The sequence below is a fragment of the Helicoverpa zea genome, chromosome 7 (genome assembly GCF_022581195.2).
Source record: "Helicoverpa zea isolate HzStark_Cry1AcR chromosome 7, ilHelZeax1.1, whole genome shotgun sequence".
Classification (NCBI taxonomy): domain Eukaryota; kingdom Metazoa; phylum Arthropoda; class Insecta; order Lepidoptera; family Noctuidae; genus Helicoverpa; species Helicoverpa zea.
In genome coordinates, this window is record NC_061458.1 from 10433870 (window position 1) to 10450725 (window position 16856).

The 16856-nt window shown below is 34.8% G+C and overlaps 1 protein-coding gene across 7 annotated transcripts in view; it reads right to left on the minus strand.

Annotated features, from left to right (window-relative positions):
* Positions 1–16856, minus strand: part of LOC124631610 — a 95149-nt gene that overhangs the window by 18998 nt on the left and 59295 nt on the right. For 2 of the 7 annotated variants that reach the window (XM_047166101.1, XM_047166100.1), the window contains exon 1: positions 16086–16245. The exons of 3 other annotated variants lie outside the window; for them this stretch is intronic. In XM_047166101.1, the coding sequence (XP_047022057.1) occupies positions 16086–16117 (32 nt within the window). In that variant the 5' untranslated portion in view covers positions 16118–16245. Of the gene's footprint in view, positions 1–15984; positions 16246–16856 lie in introns of those variants that run through there. 2 more of the 7 variants (XM_047166099.1, XM_047166097.1) reach the window with 1 other exon arrangement.

A 16856-nucleotide genomic window follows, 5' to 3' on the forward strand; every position in this document is an offset into this window, starting at 1 on the left:
TTTAGTAAACATGCAGCACATTTTTGCGTGATTATTGCTGAAATTTTTGTCATTGACAAGGTATGGCAAATATATATGAATGTTGAATGTATCGTTTTCGCACAGTTCAGATCAGTTATAGAGTCAGTATGAGTCTATATAGAGGCTACTCAGTAGATACCTAATAAGCTTAGTAGTTATAGTACCTATGAATAATTAAATTCCTCACGATACATACACGATTATAATTCGGAACATCACACAAACAAACACAACCAAGCAAAGTACACATCGAAACATGGCTCGGCATTCAAATGAACAAGCAAATACATAAGTACGTCAATAGTCGATCCTCTTAGATCGTTAAGCATGTTAAATACAGTTCATGTATTGTGGCGGTTCATTATGGGACTTAGCGAAGCCCCGCAGGGTTACGGCCGAGGTCGCTCGTGTGCCCTACGCGCGTGATCCTATGAATAATGTTGCCAGTGCGAAAATATTCTTCCAAAGAGGTTTTGAGTAAGGAAAATTTAATGCTTAAAGATGGAATGACATCTCGTGTTTTTAAGTTTTTATGGTGTGGGTTAAAGATTGAAATTAATAACAGGGATAAATACTTAAGATTGACGTGAGACCTAAGATATGCATCAAAATAGGATGTACACAATGAGATCCATGAAAAAACTAAATTTATTAATTAAAACTAACAATTAAAATTATGTTTGCAAAAATACCCCTTGTCATCCATTTTGTTATCATATTATCTGACAAGAAAACAAGTCTGTAATTTAAACATGTCTAGATGGCGACGGGTGGCCCCAGCTTCGCGTTCCCAGCGTGTTACCAAAATCGGCCAGTTCTCGATAAACCAAGCCATGTATCATAATATTTGGTTTATGATTACAACACTATGCGAAGATTGATTGTTTAATACCGCGTATTATATTAGTCTGGTACAAAATAATATCAACGCTCATAATGTCTCGCTCAACTTCAAAAACAACATAAACTATAAAAACTGCTTGTCCAGACAAACATGTTTGCATAAAATAACTTTCCTCCTAATTTTAGATGATTTAGCAGCAAGTATGGTTGTAGAAAATCCATAAATAGTGTATCATATGTCACCTGAAATGATGGATAGTCTGATATGCAGCCAAATTACTGCGAATGATGCACTCAAACCAAAATATTAAAATAACCGTGTGTCCCAATAAACGTATAAATAAGTCTGGCATCTCTCAGGGCCAAAATGTAGGGCAGAGTCTATTTAAAATTAAAATGTAGGGCAAACCACGAAAGTGCAGTCGCGGTTGGTCAGTTCAAAAGTGTTCACTTTATTTAGATGCATCTGACGTCATCGTATAAATAGATTGTGCCAATGTTTGAATGCAGGTGTTACTGTTCAACTTGCAGTTTTCAAACTCAAAATTGGAAATGTGAAGTTGTTTATGTCTGTTCGTTTTTTGAATTTATTCGTTGAATTTGTTATATTTTAGCTGCCAAGTTGCCACAGACACAATGTCTGCTTCTTGTAGAAAAATGTAACAGGTTCTGAAATCTGTGGTAATCTACTTCTGAGAAAAACCTAGGTTTGGCTGGATGCTATACAATATACCTACCTAAATAAGTGACCCTTTAAATTACGGGTCAACGAGCTCTACGACTGCTAAGTAATTAATTGCAAAACTTTCTAAAGGTCCAGTACGACATCAAATTGAACAGAACTGTGTTTTGCAAAGGGCACATCATTCATTACTTGGGCATAATTTACGTAACATCTCCCCAATTGAAATTGTCGTGTACATCTTTAACAATTGGTCGTTTTAACACCCCTCGTCTAACTTGCCGTATCACGCCTCAGCGAGCGATTAATTAAGTAAGCGCGTACAACGTTCAGGGTCAAAGCTTTCGTGATTACATCTTATTAGAACTTTCCTTTATACTTAAAGCAATCGATTACTACGAGTTTACGATTATTGTTTTCTTTAAAAATGTTTTCTTTTTTTAATGCTTTCGACGAGGCTGAAGTAAGCAGTTTTTATTTACATTTATGTAGTTGTTGTGTTTTGTCCTTATGTTGACTTGTAGCAATTAAGTTCGTAACTAGTGCTATGTTAAGCGTGATAAACGTAAGTAAGGTTAATTGAGTGAGTATTATAATAGAGCTCGTTTAATTGTTTTAATGTATGAGCGACATGTTTTGTATTATGACACTGAAAACTCTAGAACACTACTGGAAAAGCTCGTTACATTGTACGAGTGATAAATCGAAATCATCAATCATTATCAGATGCACTTACGTAAACATACATTTTATTTTCACATTTCTCTGAAATCATCATCAATAAAAGAACAGTTTCTATTGCGTAAAAATAGGTTCACTGTTGCCATAACCTGGTTTTTTCGTATATTTTATACGGGTGTCGAAATGGCCACATCTGTTAAACGTAAGGTAAACATTTATTCAATCTTCAAAGACAGGCTATGGTAGTTTCGAGTTCCCATAGTACAAGTACGCAAAGTTTCACGTGTTTTGCAGGCGTAACACGGAAAGATGTGAAGTTGTGGCGTGCTGAACGAACAGTTTTAAATGGTGGGTCTTCTGAAATTAGCCGTTTTGCGTGAAAGCCATGACCCTCGACTCGTGAAGGTCGGAGCCGTGGCAGTCGGCGACGTAGCCTTTGCCTAACTTATACAACTGTACACGAAGACTGTGTCAACCTCTTTTATATGCGCTTTGGATGTTTGTGCCATATTAATATTCACATTAGAAAATAATAATTTTCCTTTAGCCGCATAATTGGTTAGGGTTGCACGTGGCTTGAAAGTTTCAAGAAATTGAAACGTTGGTTCTGCGGAATTGATTTAAATTTATATAACTTCAGTTAAAAGTGTCAGAATTTCAGGTTTATTTATTTTTATGTAAATCTTCAGTGGCGAGTTTTGATTGACTGAAGTGTCCTTTGTTCTTATTGAGAATAAGAAAACCAACGCTGTCATTGTCAGTACAGTAACCAAAACCGCTTCAAAATAACACTTTAGTTATTACGGTTACTGAAACGCGATTTCAATGTAAAACAGACACGGTTATAACATTTAGGCTACATGGTCTGAGTGTTGCTATAAATGTTACAAAATAAAATAAAATAGGCCACACATAACACTCTAGTTGATGTGTTTTTCACTGTTTTATGGCTTTTATTGCAGTCGCAACTAAGATTGCAGGTGGAAAACATATGGCAGTATCAAGGAAAAAAAAACTGTACGTTGAAACTTTCCGTTGCAACCTCTTTTTCATTTGACGCGTTATGATTTTTGTAAACAAGGTTTGTCATCAGGCTGTGACCTATAAATTGCAGATTATTGGAGCGCAACCACGTGAGGAAACGGATGTTTACCACTATATAAACCTTTATCGCTTTGATGACTGGATGAACTACAATTCCACAATCTTTAGCGGAAATCGGATCGAGGCGTATAAATATTTGGTATTTGAGAGGAATTTATTACCTACAGTCAAAGAATTCGGGGTATGCATACGAAATATAGTGGGTATAGCCGTGCGTGCTTCCTTTACAAATTATGCTCTCGTGATAATACCAATATTATAACTTATCTAACGACTTGATGGTAATGAACTTTTATCTACTTTCGTGTGAGCACATGAGCAATAGTTAATGTCCTTATCACTTAATTATATAAAGACTAATGGTTACTGGTTAGTAACGTTTGTCAGTCCTAAGTCATTTAATTAATGGAAGACAAAACACTCACAATAATACTGAAAGAAAAATTATCAAACAAAGTGAAAGCCGCAATTACCATACCAGAAAACGATCTCAAGGAAAATGGATTATAACAACAGAAAGAAATTAATTTGCATTCAATTAACTTTTTTTTTGTATTTTATGTAAATTATATCTGGCGTCCCGAGTCCGCATTGCGATGTTCGGAGCTGCAAAGGGCAGGTTTCACCGCGTTTTAAACGAACACGCGATCCTAGTTTAGCGTTTCCCCGGCGATTTTCTTACACGCATACTCATTCATTATTACGTAACAAACAAAACACGCCAGATTTTAAATTGATTGGGGGAAGTGAAAATGTGTTACAAGATCTTCTGTAATTAAAGCAACAGCTGAAATCATCCAGATAATAGCATTGTCTTCATTTAAAATTGCTTATAATTTTTTTCCTTTAATATTTAGCATTTAAGTTTTTATTTCGATTTTTATCAATATTTTATAACATCTGTAAACGGTTCTCTGCGCGGTTCTCTGTGGTGATTCATGGAAGGTTAGCCTTCGCAGTTAGTGTTAGGTAAAGCGAGTTTCTTTGTGCCTGTATTTTCATGTGTGGTTAGCAGATACAATAAATCAAGTACTAGATAAGCGGTCAGGCTCTTTCTTATCGTCCAATATATTCTCCACGCTGTTGTTTCATGGTCATGACTGGTTGAAGTTAACTATACATTTCCGCAGCAATTACATAGGTAACGTAGGGCCAACTATTCGTGTCGTTATTCTGTTTACCACAATTTCTAATAAGGTTTTATTTGATGTACGAGAAACAAAACAACATCATAAATTAAAGCTGTCTTCCATAAATTAAACGAAGCAGTCTATTAAGTTCCGTCCCTAAATATAACGTTTATCGGTCGCTGGGGACTCCGCCCGAGAACAATTTACGAACTTGTGCTAAACTGTGGTTTAATGCTTATTTAAAGTTGGGCTTTAAATACACATAATTTTATTGAATAGTTCGTGATCCACGTGCGATTCCGTGCCAATGACACGGCTGGAAACGAAAGTCAAGGATAAGGTAAGATTTTACTAGCAAAAACGACTTTGTTTACTTGGAATTCGCAGTTGAAAGCTTGTCTGTTTTAGATCGTAGGCCTTTTCTCTAATTTCCATCTGTTTGACCCAGTTGTTAATAGCAAACAGATTCTTAGAAATTATTATGTAAGTAATCGACCAAATACTAATCTATTGCGATTTGAATTCAACTAAAACCTCCTTGTAATATTATGAATTAACAAGGTGCGTCAGCCATTTTCCATTCCTCTTATTTCCATAAAGGTTTTAATGCTGCCCTACCTTTGTTAAGACCTTGCGTTTTGTTTTGTATAATACAAAACTATAAATGAAACCCGTAAACCCTGGGCCATACTTCAGTTTGATTGTGTAGATAATTTGATGGAAGTAACTTGTTTATCAGGAGTAATGGTGACAGTAGCGTGATAGCCAGCAGTTCTGTCTACCATATTTTGCATATTTCTCAAGAATGTTTTGGGCACGGCTTGTTTCATGGTTTATGTAATGGTGAATATTAAGTTTAATTTGAAGATTGAAGAAATTGTCAACTGTTGTAGTTGTTTTTTTTTTTGCAGATTTTCGACAGGACATTTTTTTTCTCTTCTGATGTTCTGAGTAAAAATAAAAAGCTGACTCTAGGTCTTATTAGTATCTGTCAAAAGCCTAGACAACATTCACTGATCTGTCACTAAATAGGTACGATAAACATCCGCAAAAATGAGACGGAGGAGCAATGAACTTAAAAAAAATAATTTGAACACAGCTAATAAGTCATAGAATATTTAGAATTATTTATTTATCATTGTCAGCCTTTTAAAAGTGTAATGTAACAACGTATCGTTTCTGTATCTCTATGAAGCTTTTGCCAGAAATATAAAACAAGATTTGGACGCCACAAAAAATAGTTCATTGAACTCAGTCGACAGTTCGGGCTATGCAAGTTTCGGTATCAGCTTCGTACACAATACCAGTTTTTTAAATTAATCTTAATAGTTTATTGATAGCCTTTTTTGTAAGTTTTTTTAATCATAAAATTGCTGTATAAACTTTTTAGTATTCTCAATCCGGTTTGATGTTACGAGGTCCAATGTTCGAAAGTACCTATGTTGATTTTAATTTACCAATTCGTAGTCGGCAGCTATCTACGCGATCATGTCTAATTTGTATTCTATTAACATTGCATAACTTTAAAATTATAGTTCTATTTTTGTAAATAACATTTTTAAATCTATTTCTTAGTTATATTTTCCTCAGCGTGTTACAAAAGTAAATGTTACTGAACTGTTACAAAATACTGCGTGGCACGGAGTGTGTTCGGAGTCAGGAGGCTGGGGCAGGTGTTCAAATAAATTGAATTTCATTGGGTCTGCAAGAACGTAGGGATGTCAGCAGGTGTTGTGCCAATATTATTTATTTACAGCGGTATCCTCTAATTCTATTGTTTTATATTCATTGGAGGAGTGTGGGCACGCGAGGAAGGTTTCTTTAAATATAACAGCATCTGCGAACTCGATAGAAATTGAAATATGTACTTATTTCAAATCTACCATTTCAATAAAATGTATTGAGATATATTTTCGCAAATCAAAGCTGAACTCAACAGCGAGTTAGTTAACATATGTATATCTGTCTGTCGTCGGTTAATTGATGTACCAATACTTCATGTTTCTGCACAGCATTTCAACTGAGATGTAAAATGACCCAGAATTCTCAATCAACGTCGGATTTTCGGCTCGGTACAATTTTTTTACACCTCTAACGGTAACTCGGTCGTGGCGGTAGTGACGTTTATAAACATTAACAAGGTACACTGACTAGCAAAAACTTAAGGTTCAACCACGAAGATATTAAATACGTTTCACGTATCATCGCGGTTTCACATTGATGGAGTTTTGATGATAGATCTGTAAACAGTAATGGGCTGTAAATTGAAGTCTGAGATTTTATCGTCTGTGGAAGCATAGAGTTTAGTTATGATTCATAGACACGTACATACCGTTGTCTCAATGCGTAATTAGCTTACTGACCCGTACTAATTTCTTTGTTAGCATTGTTTGGTTTTCTTGTAACCGTTAATTAGCATGAACAGGAGAAACTTTGTCATAACTTTCGTTTTTTACAGCCTTTGTTTTCCTTGAACAAAATGTGTCGTCATTTTTATGTCAACAAAACTAAAGCAAGTCAAAAACTGACCTCACATATTGATTTCGAAATCGGATATATGTGGGATATAAAACAAATAAATTCATAGTTGAGTAGGTGTCAACGTGCGTGAAGGAAATATTTGTTTTTCTACAAGCATCGTGTATTTGTGGCCATGACCAACGCCCACATTTACCATAGAGACACTTTCGCTTCGATTTATGAATTCAACAATTGCGCGGGAAGGAAGTGACATCAATTTACCTATTCATTCATTTCATTCTCACACTCTGGTGGGAAAATTATAATTAGAATTCAGATTTGTCACTTTAGATAGGTTATAGGAACAGCTCTTTATTTATGACTCATCATTAAGTTCATTGATCTTATTGGTCTAAAATTGTGTCGACTACAAAGGTTCACCTTTCCGCTGCCCTACTCTAATTGGCGAATATTAGCCCCAGATTCCACAGACTATGATAGGCTAGTTGAATGGATCGTAATTGTACTATACTTCGGCCGTTCAGAGAATGCGTTCCTGACACCTATCAGTTAGTCACGACTAGTGATGGGCACAACATAACACTGAGTTCGTTACCGTTCCTTCAAAATGAACCGCCGCATTATTTTAAGATTATTTTCGTTTTAAATTGGCGGAATCATTTGTTTTATATTTTAGTTATTTAAGTGGAAACCAAAAAAAGGTAATATTCATATAATAAAATTGTTTTATTTATTCTTTGTTACAAGTACATTGAATTGAATGTGCGAACAGAATATTAATCAGACTCCGATTTGCTTGAGGAGGTGGTGTCTTCATCATCATCTTCGCCTACATGTATAATTATATTATTATCAATAACAGAATCAATCCTGATATCTCGGTCTAACAAAAGCCGGGTAATCAAATAAAAACAGATCGAAAACACTTGAAAAACGTGGTCTATGCGCACGAAACGACAACGGACGACTGTTTTAGCGTCACAAAATGGCGGCCCATAACGCCATTTGGGGTTACCATTTTTAATCTAAGTATAAAAATGCGGTTTGGTCATAGTTTTATTTTTATATTTCATAAACGTTATAATTAAGTCTTATAGTCCATTATTTTCCAATTCTTAAAAAGAAAATCAAAACGTATTATTTTATATTATAACTGTATAAGAACAGATTACGATACTTGCCTGTTATTTTTAGCACAGCACTACAAAATATAAACCGCTGACATAACCTTGTAATAGCGCAGTATAGATTTAGAAAAATATTGTTTACCAAGTTATTTGACACTCAGTTTGGCACAAAATTATAACATTCATTGATTATTGATATAATAATGTTGTTTTAATGCTCCTCAATTGTTAAAACGGTAAACAACCAGCAAAAATATTTTTATCGTAACTGCAACGCCATTGCAAAGTTACGTCGTCAGTTCAATCGCGACGTGTCAGGAACGCATTCTCTGAATGGCCGAACTATAATCGGTCTTAGGGTCATTCACGATGTTCATTGTGCGTACTTTCAGGTAACGGTTACTATAATGGGAAAGAACGGTAATTTTTTGCGAATGTCTTTAGAAAAAATAAATGGGACCAAATTATAGAGGCAGTTAAAAGCATAGCAAACATATCATTATCATGAGTTTTAAAACTTTGAAATAGATTAATTGCGACTTCAATTGCTTTTAGTTCTGAATTAACTTGGAACAAAGTATTGATCGTTAAAATAATTACAATAAACTACACGCATGTTTCATCTATGATTAGAGATAATAAAAAGACTATTAAACATAAGTTGGGCGATTAAATGACTGAATTGTCATTCTGTTAAGTGTTCAGGTTGTTTCAGAGTCATTACAAAATGAAGTGGATTCTAAAGATGTCCGTTATTAAAATGGTATTTTAACAAAATACATTGTATTTGTAGTGTTGTATGTAGATGTACATATAGGAGTAGGTATATAATCATTGTTTCCTTTGCCAGCAAAAGAAGGCTAAAGGTGAAATCCTCTATCATTGAAACGCAAGTAGTTATTGTTAGGTACAACTTAAACGAATGACGCATTGAGGCAAATCAGTGATAAGAATGTTAAGTTCTTCTTTCAATATTTTTTTCCGAATACAACAATATGAATTTCGATCGAGCCTCGTAAAACAGTCAAAATCTTTTATTTGCGATTCGCGCTTTGAATGATAAGCGCTTACATGCAACTTAAGATTTCTTTTTTCATTTTAAACAACATGGCCTTCTCGGAATATTTTTTAAATAATTCGAATACTCGTTCTGAAACATGCTTTTAAGAATTTTATACTTATTTGGTATAAATTTTATATGTCGTTTTATTTCATGAAAAGTAACTTCAAATAAGAGGTCACTGGCACTATAAATAGAATACAATGAAATATATTTAGACACGTCCTTCAAAAGTTGCTTTTACAATCAATACTACAAAATAAACCTCAAATTAACAATTGTAGAAATGTTTGTTCGTTCAAATGTTTTGATTACCTATAGTAACCAATCGGTCGGTCTTCGTTCGTTCAACCGACTAATTGAATGAATATGTTATGTTCGTTCAGCTGTAAAGTGTGCCCTGACATTTCACATTACCATTAAAATATAATAAGAAAAGTTGGCGCGCATAAAAATAACAAAGAAAGAAATAAATCAATAATCGAAACTTTATTTGATACTGATGAATTTTAATTATATTTCTATATTCATATTACACACACAAATTATGTCTGGATCTTCGATACTCAACACTCGAGATTATTCTTTCTTCTTGGTTCAAGAATGCTTTTAAGATAAATTAAATTTCGCGTGCCCTAGATACCGAAGTTTCTCTGACTGATATATTTTATACACATTTGTTATCTTTTAAAAAGTATAACTTGATGGTAGGTGATGCATTGAAAGTCATCATTAGATTCGTTTTTTTTCTCTCTTCTTCTTCTTTGGTATTTTAACGATGCATTTTTCAAACGGGTTTTTTTCGATAAATTATCTTTTGAAGCTTTCTAATAACTATGTAAGTATACGTTCTTACAAAGCAACTTTATTCCATTACAAAATATGAATAAAAAACAAATTTGTAAGTCCCGTTAATTATACAAGCGGCTAAAAGGAAAATTGTTTTATTACCAGGAATTGAAGCTATATTAAAATTCCCTAGAAAATGGCCCACATGCATCCGTACATTAGTAAGTAAATGCATATACAAATATGTCAAGGAAAAGCGGTCAAGTCAATTGACCTACTACTGTGACGTTGTCCCTAACTTGAATTGTAACTTAAACGGTTAAAATTGTACCCGGACTATTTATAAACTAGTAATCGATAGCCAATACTATTTCCTACTAATACTTGGTTGTAGATGTGAAAGTTTCAATGAGTGAGCGAGATGTTAGTCCACGTCTAAACTCTAGGCAGGTTAATATTAGTAACAATGAGGTAGGTTAAGACTAGAAAGAATTTAGACATGGCTGAAAAGAATGTTACTTGTGAGATGACGGCAGATTGAAGAGTATAGAAAAAGAAAACATGCTGCGCTGACCACAAATAAAATTGGTATAAGAGCAGGAGGTTGATGTTGATGAGATGTGTTAAGACTAGAATTAAGAACGAGCACCTTAGGGAAAAATCATACAAAGCTAAATGCGTAGAGTAATATTTTTAAAGATAATTTGAAAGCAGACAGTAACAATGGATTCCATAACGCAGAGCTAGAAGTTGCTGCGGGTTGTTCGAAAGAAATACCACGGCCCTGGTACATAAAAGGCCTATGACGGAACACGACGGTTTTTAGTCAGTAAGAGTCTGACACTCCCTCACCGCTGCTAACCCACAGCGGGAGGGGTCATTTGATGATTTTTGACGTCGGAAAAAAAAGAGCTAGAAGTTCAAATACTAAAACCGTGTATTATTTCAGGTTACAAATGTGATATAGTCTTGATATAGTTAACTAGTTGAACGTTTAGATGAACTTACAGTTAGCTCGACACACTTTACTAAACTGGGTTTAATGAGAGAAATCAGCGCTATTACGTAGTGGGCCGGCTGTAGTAATGATACGCCTTGGCTTATCATAAATTCTGATTAGGTTGATTGAAAAATTTGTTACTGACTAACGGGTGTTGCCAACGAATTATGCTCGTTGAAATAGTGTAACCATGACGAGTCAATTTTACTTTTATGTACTTAATTTAAATATATTTGTGATGATAAATTTTCCTTCTCTATTTTTTATTTATTTTGTGGCAATTTGTAACTCTGTGCCATGGTCTCGTCCCTTCTAAAGTCCCTATAAGTATTTTCTATCTTGTCATCCTTATTAGTCATCTGTTAGCATCGTGCTTCGCCCACTGACAGTTGTCTGTCATTTTGTCGGCCAGGCTTATCAGGTTTTGTTTGTATAATGCAGTAAAACCAAGCACGGAGTTTAAACAAAAAAAAAAAAAAAAACAAAAGAGACTCACGACATTAAAGTAAGTAAGGAGATTTATAAGCGATACGATTTGCGTTTGTTTTAGTACCACAACGCGGTCATCGCACCACTCATTGTTTCGCGAAAAACGCGAAAGAAGAAAGAAAATATATTTACTTTCTAATGAAGTTTTTATGAGCCACAATGCTTTAGGAGTTGGTTTATCGAGTTACTATAATCTCGGCCCAACAGATTAAAATTCCTTGAAAATAAAATAAGAACTCATTTAATGTTCTGTGGGACATTTTTTCTCGTTCTTGCGGTTGTAGCAGCCAGGAGACCCTATAGAGGTCACGACCCGAAGGAATTAGGGTAATCTTAGAGTTACAAAGGGTCGTTATGGCGGAAAAATATTATTTACGACTTTTTCGTGGGTATTTTCGTGTTGTTAGGAAAACTTGATTTATTGTTGACGGTTTTTGGGGCTCTATCTAATGTAACGTTTTCCGCTGATATGTGTTTAGAATAAGTTATTGGTTATTGCTTTTTATGTTGGTTGATCGGCTTATTTGTTGAGGATTTCCTCCACGACAGTTTTTTTTTTATTTCCATCACTTATTTAACATGTAAAATGTAATTTACAGCACGTTATATCCCACAATATTATATTCCAGGCTATATTCGACGTGCTAACACAGTTAAAGGCAATTAGGTTCTGAACGTAGCAACTCCCTAGTTTTGCCATCAATTCAATTATGTCGAGCGCGCCCCGACGGAGTCTTAAACGTTATTAATATTAATAGCGATAGTTATTTGCATTTAAATTCCGTTTTGATAACATTGTCTTGTTGACAATCAGATTTGGAGCGAACCTTAACCTTTGTGGTAAGATATCAAACTTGCACTATATTGTTTCCTAATTAAACAGAGTGTTTATGCTAATTTTAGGTTTACTTTGCTCAAATGTTAACAGATGTTGAGATCAGAGAAACGAGGTAATAGAATTGTCAAGTATCGCTTAAAGACAGTTTGTGGAAATCCGTATTTTACTCCAGTTTTTATACAAAAAATGTTGATAAAAGTGTCGTCTTCTCCTTTCAACATTTTAAATTGTTCATTGCGTAACAGTAGGATGTCACAAGCACGATGCCGCGAACAATGGCCACTGTTCGTGGACAATTTTAATGAGACTTCACTAAGAAAGGGTCCGCTACAATGCGCGCTTCCTGTAACACTTGATGATGACAATTACGTTAGCTACAAATGCGAATGAAGTTCTCCATTCATTCCCGACATGCAATTTTAAAATTGGAATGTTTTATTTAAAAAAGCGTTATAAAAATATTTATACTTTATCTGCGCTCAAAGGGTTAATGTGATTAGTCTACACTCGCAGACAGATTAATAGGGTACATTCTTATCTACAAAAATCTCTTTGTCTGCGCGCGGCAATCCAATTTGGGTTCCCTCCATATTCCTATTTGTTCTTCTTTTATAGTGTCCTTTATGACGCATAGGTTAACACACGGTTCATGGTCGTATATCTTATGGATGCCATTCAAATAAGGAATGTCGATAAGGGATCGGATGGCATTGGCTTTGTTGCTGGCACAATAGGGATTAAAAAAGGTCAAATTACAACCGATACTCTTTCCTCTCGCTTTTATCTAGAGTCGACATCTTATATTACAAAGTTGCGGGTTAAGTTTGATATCTTTAGCCAATATTGGATGAAAAAGGAATCTTTAAAATGAGAAGGATTTAAGCATTATCCATAGGGCGGCCCTTATCTAATGAAACTTTTGACACACTTAATTAAAAATTCAGATTATGGTTTAGACGGATTCCACGTGTTTTTTTTTTTATAAATGTATGTTGTACGTATTATCAAAACATTTTACTACAGCATGCGCAACAGCTAAGAAATTTCGTTACAATTTCACCGTAGTTGTAATGAAAGTAAGAGATGTTGGCACCAGTACAAGATATAAATGGATTTATAAATGTCCGACAGACTTTTTGCATCAACAGCTGATAGGCAAACTCTTTTATTTTTGATAGCTGTGCGTGCATCCGCTTCTTGCAGTAAGCGATTATTAAGTTACTTTTTAAACAATGTATAAAAGGTTCACGGATTAAACAGCCAATAGAGATTGTCTGCTTTTTAGTCTTCCTAAAGAAATAAGATCGTCTTATAGCAAGTGCATATTACTTAATACTTATGCTTACGTAGGGGACGCCTTCATTTTTATGACAAAAGCAGATGAAAATAATGCTTTTTATTTTACGTTCTACATTTAAATAAACCCGCAATGGATTATCGTGCGTTTATTGTTTCAATTCGATTTGTAAAGCAACGTGACAGCTGTTGGTGTCACGTGACAGCGGTTAGATAGACCTACCACAGGCTGCAACATCATAGATTCGATATTTAGCAGATGGTACATGATGTGAGCACGTGCTTTACCTATTTTTGTTTACACTTTGATTACTAATTAGTTTGTTGTGGTTGATAAGTTTGCCGAAGACGTCAACGGCCTCTTCGACATGAGATAAAAATAGGTAGGAAAGGTTTAATAATAGATGATGGTAGCTTATCCAGGTATCACTAATTAGTACCTACAGACTTTTAGTGCTAATCCAGAAAAAAAATTAAAAATGGTACAATGTTGAAAATAGAGAAACACCAAAGAAAAAAGTGGAAAAAACAGCTTATGACGGTGATGAAAAAGCCAAATAAATAAAATAATAAACAAACTGTCTTAATAATTGGGCCATCCCGAGAGTTAATAAAAAAACCTACAAGACTGTAATATGATTATAACTAATTATATACAAAAGATTACATATTTCCTTGAGGGAACAAATTTTTAATGCATAGTAAAACCGAACCAAGAATTTCGAAGCGATAAAACTTAGTTTTCTCTACGACAATCTTCAGTGTTGCTACAAACTCTGACGTTCTTATAAACAGGGGTAGTCCACAATTGTTAGAAAGTTGATATTAGATACGTGATATTAGATACGAAATCAAAGGCTTTGGTCAAGTCTGCGACTTTGTATGGAGTTTATTCAGGTTCTGTTCTATGTACGCAGATTTTTTAAAGCTCTGGATGATTATGGTTAAGTTTGCATCGGAAATTGATGCCATAGCACCCTAGGACCGAATTTGGGTAGATTTATATGAAAATTAAATGTATGTTTTAGAATACTCTCACGCTGCAATATTTTAGCCGACAGTTTGTCGGCTCATAAATTAGTACGGAAATGAACGGAAAAACGCACATAACAACGACCGATGGCACAGTCTTGTGAAATCTTTAGAGGAACTAGAAGTAATATCATGCTTAAGATTCTTCTGAATGTAATGCCTAAGACTTTGTACACTACAATTAGCAGAATTAATTGCACATGCGTAATAAGTATTCGTGTTTTGGCGATGTTTCAGCCAGAGAGCCCGAGAGTGATCTTGCACGTGAAACCGGACAATGACTTTACTAAAATTCACCGATACAGAGCTATGAAATATGAACCGTTGCGTATTACTGCAGATAAAAAATTGTTTGTACTAGTTGATTTTTTAACTTTCTCATTAATATTTGTTATTAAGTTTTGTTTGTAGAAAAGATAGGTATCATACCTATTAGATAAATGAAAAGAAAGTCCAATTTAGATAATATCATTAACAGAAATACATTGTTTCCTCTTTCTCATATCATAGCAAAACTTTTGAACATCATTATCTACCAAATTACCCAGTTTATTAAAAACAAATATAATAATGTAAGATAATAGAATTCCTTAGTAAATAAACATAATATACATATACTTCTCATACTATTTAATAATATACTTAACGTCATAAATAAATTACCACGTAGGTAACTAAAACTAATTTCCAATTACAAAAGTTATTGATACCTACTTTTTTTAACTAAACAAATAACTAACGGGTGCGATAATAAAAACATTGGAATGCTTAATTGAAAACAACGGAAAAGTGTGAAATGATAATAATTGTATATTAATTGATAACAAGCTGCACCTACTTTTGCATTCAGAAGTAGTTTAAGCAACAGGCAGGGGTGTGGAAGTACAACCATTAATTATGCATAATGGACATCGTAAAATAAATTAACATTGCAAACACGAAATATTCCTAGTAATCAAAGAGAGTACTTTCATCCTAACAATAATATTGACAAATGTTAATATTATTTACCAATCATTATTTTATAGAACAAATGTCGAACGTTTTTAATTAAATTTGGATGGTTATCTCTGTAATCGTAATAATATTTATTGTACGCCACAGTTGAAAGCCCACATTATGTAGAGCCACTAATGAAATTCCCAGAGTTCGACAACGTGTGTCTGCAATTATGTAATGTTGCAAAGAAATAAAAAGCTCTACACAATTGCCGTATGACCAATAAGAAAAATGCACAAACAATGTCTTTTACGACGTGATCCACATACATTATGCTACAGGTTCCTTAAATTTTGAGAACGAGCAAAAATAATTGTGAAGCGTAACTGAAACTGGACGATGGACAAATGCACTATGGTCTAAGCTAAGGGCTTTCTATTCTACATGAGTGTGGATCGGTAGAAGATCTCACCAAACCGGTTGGCCCTTCATGCCGGCGGTTGTCCGTTCGAGTGAGAGTAGAGCACGCAAGTGCATCTCTCCTTTCAGCTACGCGCACAAATCAACGCATACCATTTTTGGCTGCAGCAAATTTCACCGGTCATCTTCTTTATCAAACACAGCACATGTTCCAAAAAAACAGATCTCACACTAATATCGTCAGTTCAATAAATTGGAGCACCCGCGAGCGCGGCCCGACCGCGCCGTGGCTTACGGACGACTAACCGACCGAGTCGCGTACACCCATCTCGCTACGGAAAAATAAACGGGATTGTGCGCAGTCTGTATAGGGCATAAATAGAAACTGAACAAGCTAATATGAACTCTACCCTAGTGAAGATAGGGATGATGAAGAAGATTTTGGTAAAAAAACATGTGTTGTTTTGAGTAAACGCGAATCTGGTGATTGTAGCCAAAGCCCGCTAGTTGCAGTGGAAAGAAAGTAGGTGCATTTCCCCGTGTTGGATGCTGCAGGCTGCGAACCGAAATGCGGTCAGTGTCGCTGCTGTTATATGATTAAATAATGTGACACAGTAGAAGCCACTGCCTTCATTGATTTTGGCGGGGCTGTGGGCAAACGAGTTTTCGGCAAACGTGCATATAAAACTACATCTCATTATTTCCAGGAACCGCTCCATTTTTAGAAATGAGCTTCATAGCAATCATAACTGCAATCCATCTTCCGGTGTAAATGTTGTTGTTTTCATATAGGATGTGCTAGTTACCGAAATATCACGTGATGATGCTGGAGCGTGGAATATTTACCTGGAAACAAAATAGAGATGCATTAGAATAATTAGTGGTGTTACTCGTGGGTGTAAATAAAAAGGAAAGTTGATCTAT